The sequence below is a fragment of the Camelina sativa genome, chromosome 8 (assembly GCF_000633955.1).
Source record: "Camelina sativa cultivar DH55 chromosome 8, Cs, whole genome shotgun sequence".
Classification (NCBI taxonomy): domain Eukaryota; kingdom Viridiplantae; phylum Streptophyta; class Magnoliopsida; order Brassicales; family Brassicaceae; genus Camelina; species Camelina sativa.
In genome coordinates this window covers 18,990,944-18,995,130 of record NC_025692.1, presented here as the reverse complement: position 1 = coordinate 18,995,130, position 4,187 = coordinate 18,990,944, and the positions used below count along the sequence as shown (strand labels likewise).

General features: G+C 33.8%; 1 protein-coding gene across 1 annotated transcript; it reads left to right on the top strand.

The window, feature by feature from the left end:
- LOC104707507 (cullin-like protein 5) lies at positions 2,170-3,972 on the top strand. Its single transcript, XM_010423877.2, has 5 exons — positions 2,170-2,454; positions 2,550-3,009; positions 3,095-3,275; positions 3,372-3,764; positions 3,846-3,972. Exons 1-5 carry the CDS (start codon positions 2,247-2,249, stop codon positions 3,870-3,872), a joined length of 1,269 nt encoding a protein of 422 aa, XP_010422179.1. The 5' UTR covers positions 2,170-2,246; the 3' UTR covers positions 3,873-3,972.

The window sequence follows — 4,187 nt, the reverse complement described above, 5'->3', positions numbered from 1 at the left end:
CGACATCTTGCATCTCCAAACACATGCATACATACCTACATAGATACACACATACACATACATACAATAGAACCTCTATAAATTAATACTCTTTAAATTAATATTCGCTATAAATTAATAAAATTTTCCGGTCCTGAGTTGGGCCGGTGTTAAAAATAACACAATTTGATAAAATAATAAGATAATAATTTTTTAAAAAAATCTTTGTAAAAATATAGTCCCAACAATATTATAAATTAATAATGATACAAACTAGATATATATATATATATATGTATAATTAAGAAAATTTAGTGAAATATAACTCTATTGTTATTTGTCTATTCTTGGATTTGCATTCTAGTTGGAGCTCATTTCTAATCTTTTTCATTGTATTAAAAACTTTTAATGTTGTCTTCTCAAATCGCATCCAAAAATTGAGGAGAGTCGTAGTTGCAGTAATTGTTTTTTTACATGTAATTGGTTTTAAAGGCACTACAATATGTTATTCGACTTCATCATTACCATGAAAGATAATACCAACAATTTTTTTTAAACTCTAAATTTCTAACATTTATCATTTTTACCTAGATAATTAAGTAAACTACTAACATCAATCCTATTACAATAGCCAAGATTATAAATTAAGAAAATTCTATAAAAATGTGAATCATAACAAAAGTATCTTATTTTGTAATATAAAATTTTCAAAATTATGAAAATAAAAAAATCTCTTCATAAATTAATATTTTATTAATTTATCGATAAATTAATAATTATTAATTTATCGATAAATTAAAACCTTTATAAATTAATAAAATTTCATGGTCCTGACCTTATTAATTTATAGAGGTTTTATTGTATATGCATTTATGGGCATTCATGCACACACACATACTTTTCTGATTCCTTTTTTCATTGCTTCTTTGCTTTTATCGCAATATATTTACATGCTTTCAGAGTTACATGCTTAACGTGTTTACTTGTTTCTTTCTCTGGGTCTGTTACTAACTTCATTGTTTGCTTATTTGCTCAACTTGTTAGTTTGCTTCCTTATTTGCTCCTTTGATTTTTCTGCTTAGTATGCATTGCTTCTTTTTTTTTGCTTCTTTGATTCTTCTGCTTAGTGAATTACTTACTTCTTTGCTTTCTTGATTCCTCTGGGTCTGCTTAATTAAGTACTTGCTTCTTTCTCTGTTTTCTATTGCTACATGAACATGATCCACATGTTTACTCATTCAACTTGCTTATTTCAATTCTTACTTGATTTTAAGTATTCATTACATTTAGTTTTAGTTAGTTTGTTGTGATTACAATATTTATTTATTGGCGCACGTACTCGCAAACTAACTAACTAGAGCTTTCTTTTCATGTTGTCTAACTTATGTCAATATGCTTGGAGTATAATTTATTAATTTAAGCATTTATTAATATGCGATGAGCATATTATTATCTGTTACTATGTACTATTCGTGAGACTTTAGAGCCTTGTCGAATAATGTTGTAATTATTTCTTTTTTTTTTGTTAAAGATGTTGTATTTTATTTCTTGATTGGAGGACATATTGGTGTACGAACAAAAATTTTGCATAAATAAAAATTTAATCGATTCAATTAATACTACGTGAAATGGAAGAGAAACTATCACTTCTGAAATGTCTTCCTAATATGCTGCTGATTTCAGGACTTTTTAAAATTAATAAATCTAATTAAAACGCATGTTAATCAGGTTTTTTTCTTTTACAATTAATCAACTTCTACATTTTCTGATAATATAATACACAAGTTTGAAGAGCTGAAACTTAAAAAGAGACAGTTGCAGCTTACTTGCATTGCATTCATGAAAGAGATGGAGCATAGAACCGATGGATGTATGTAGTAGTAGCCTATCACAGTGAAACCAATGACGCGATAGGGAGACGAACGTGGGATGCGTGCCAAAAGGCCCAAAACGTTCGAGAAACAAGAAAATTCTCCTAAATACATGCCTTTAGACCCCATGAGAATCAAAATAGACCCTCATCTCCAAATAAGGATGAAAAATCAATACGAAAATAAAGGATGAAATTGAAATGAAAAAAATAATCTGAAAGAAAGAAAATTAATATAAACACAATTCTTTTAAAAATGAGAGAAAAAAATAAAGAAAAAGAAAAAAAAACGTAGAATTCTTTCTCCAAAAGGGCTAGGGTTACGTTTATCCGATTTTTCTTCCTTGAGAATTGAAACTGTCTATTTTGATTCCTTCTGGTTCAGGATTGGATTATCATGAAACGCTCGATCAGCCCCGACCCTTTATCCTCCGCGAAGTTGCGGCCGAAGCTCCTTCACCACTCACAGAATGATGATGATGATGATGTAGGAGCAGAGGGCAATTCTTATTGTCTTCCTTATACCTCAAGCGATGATCACTGCTCCTTCCTTCCTGTATCTCAGCCTGTTCCTACGTTTAACTATGGCCCCGGTCGTGTTAGCGGTATATGCGTTTTCGATCTCGGATTTGTTTTTTTTTTTCTTTTTGTTTGTGGTTCGTTCGTTGCTGATCCTCTAAATTTCATATCATCCATTTAGCTCCACTAAACATAAACATAAAGAAGTACTTAGCGGATGCGTGTGAGTTGCTAAAGCCAATCATATTAGATGATGAATATCAGTCTGTCGATATCCCCTGCACAAAGATTTATATGGCCGTTCAGCGTGCTTGCTTTGCGGATGCGGATCCCGAAACAGTACAACTGCATATTTTCGGTCTTATCGAGCAGGAGTGTGAGCCACACCTTGCTTCGGTTTTACAGTCTTTAGCGAAGCAAATCAGTGATGATCCTTCTGTTTTGTTGCCACTCGTGTACAATTGCTGGTTAGACTTTAGAAGGAAGATGCTGTTTGTGTCTGACTTAGCCATGTATCTGACATGTAATGAGTATACACTGTGGGACGGGTGCCAGAAGCTTTTCCATAAGCAACTCTCCATGACCTCTCAACTTCAACATCAAGTTATTACCGCCATATTAGGACTCATCACTGATGAAAGGTAAGTAAGACGAGTCTCTTCCTTCCTTCCTTGTTCCACTACTCTCACTCTTTCCCTTGCATTTTTTTTTTTATATGTCTACCAGATCAGGCAAGACTGCTGACAACACGAGTCATTTCCTAAAGAATCTGATGGAGATGTTCCATGGGCTGTCGAAAGATGTGTTTGAGAAGCCTTTCCTTGATTCTACTTCCAAGTTTTACGCCGAGGAAGCAGAGAGAATCCTGCAGCAGTCCGACATTTCCAACTACTTGAAATATGTCGAGGTTACATACATATCAAGACCTTAAAGTATAGTAGCCTTTTTCATTTTTTGGTCTGCTTATGCTATATTCTTCTGGTGATTGTTTGTTTGTTTGCAGGGGGTTTTTCACGCCGAAAGGAAAAAATGCCGGGAGCATTATTTCTTCTTTGCAGGTTGCTGCTTACAACTACCGGGAGTTTTAGAGAGGCAACTACTGGAGGCTCACCTTTCTTTTCTTGAAGAGGGTTTTAAGCTATTAATGGATGAGAGTCTCATTGATGACCTTGGAAGAATGTATCGTTTGTTCTCTAGGGAAGATTATTTGCTGGTTTATCTAGACTGCAGTTTGAGATCCTACATCTTGGCCAAAGGAGAGGGAGCGAGGCAAGAAGGATCCTTGCATGAGTTGCATACTAGCATTGATAAGATATGGCGTCGATGCTTTTTTGAGGATGAATTATTGGATAAGACCATCAGAGACTGTTTCGAGCGTATGGGTCTGCATGTGCCGGTATGACTTCTACTTTTCTATTTGACCCCCCCCCCTATAAAAGTGTGTGAATTCTTTTTGCTGGGTGATTTTTCCGATCAGGATCAGTGGGAATGCTCGGAGGATTAAAGCTGATTTGTCAAATGCATGGAGGGTCGTTTATCTTATGTTAGTAGACGTTGTGTTGTTTATTCCGGTCTTGTGTTACGTTTCTTTATCAGCCAACGGGCTAAATATGTTAAGTAATACATATGCTGTTGATGTTTCTTCAGAATTGACTACATGGTGAACAAAACAAAAAAAAATGCATGTATTCTCAAGCTTTTTTTAGCATGTATTAACATGTATTACTACATATTACTATATAAGAAAGTGAATTATATTCAACTACATTTTGAATTACTAAATAACCTGCAGACCAACGGTTCATCTGAAATATTTTAG

Bases quoted from the DNA above. Each gene is read 5' to 3' on its own strand.
- LOC104707507 (XM_010423877.2), top strand. From the start codon at position 2,247: ATGAAACGCTCGATCAGCCCCGACCCTTTATCCTCCGCGAAGTTGCGG. The intron at 2,455-2,549 runs GTATATGCGTTT...TCATCCATTTAG, and splicing joins TGGCCCCGGTCGTGTTAGCG to CTCCACTAAACATAAACATA. The intron at 3,765-3,845 runs GTATGACTTCTA...TTTTCCGATCAG, and splicing joins GTATGGGTCTGCATGTGCCG to GATCAGTGGGAATGCTCGGA.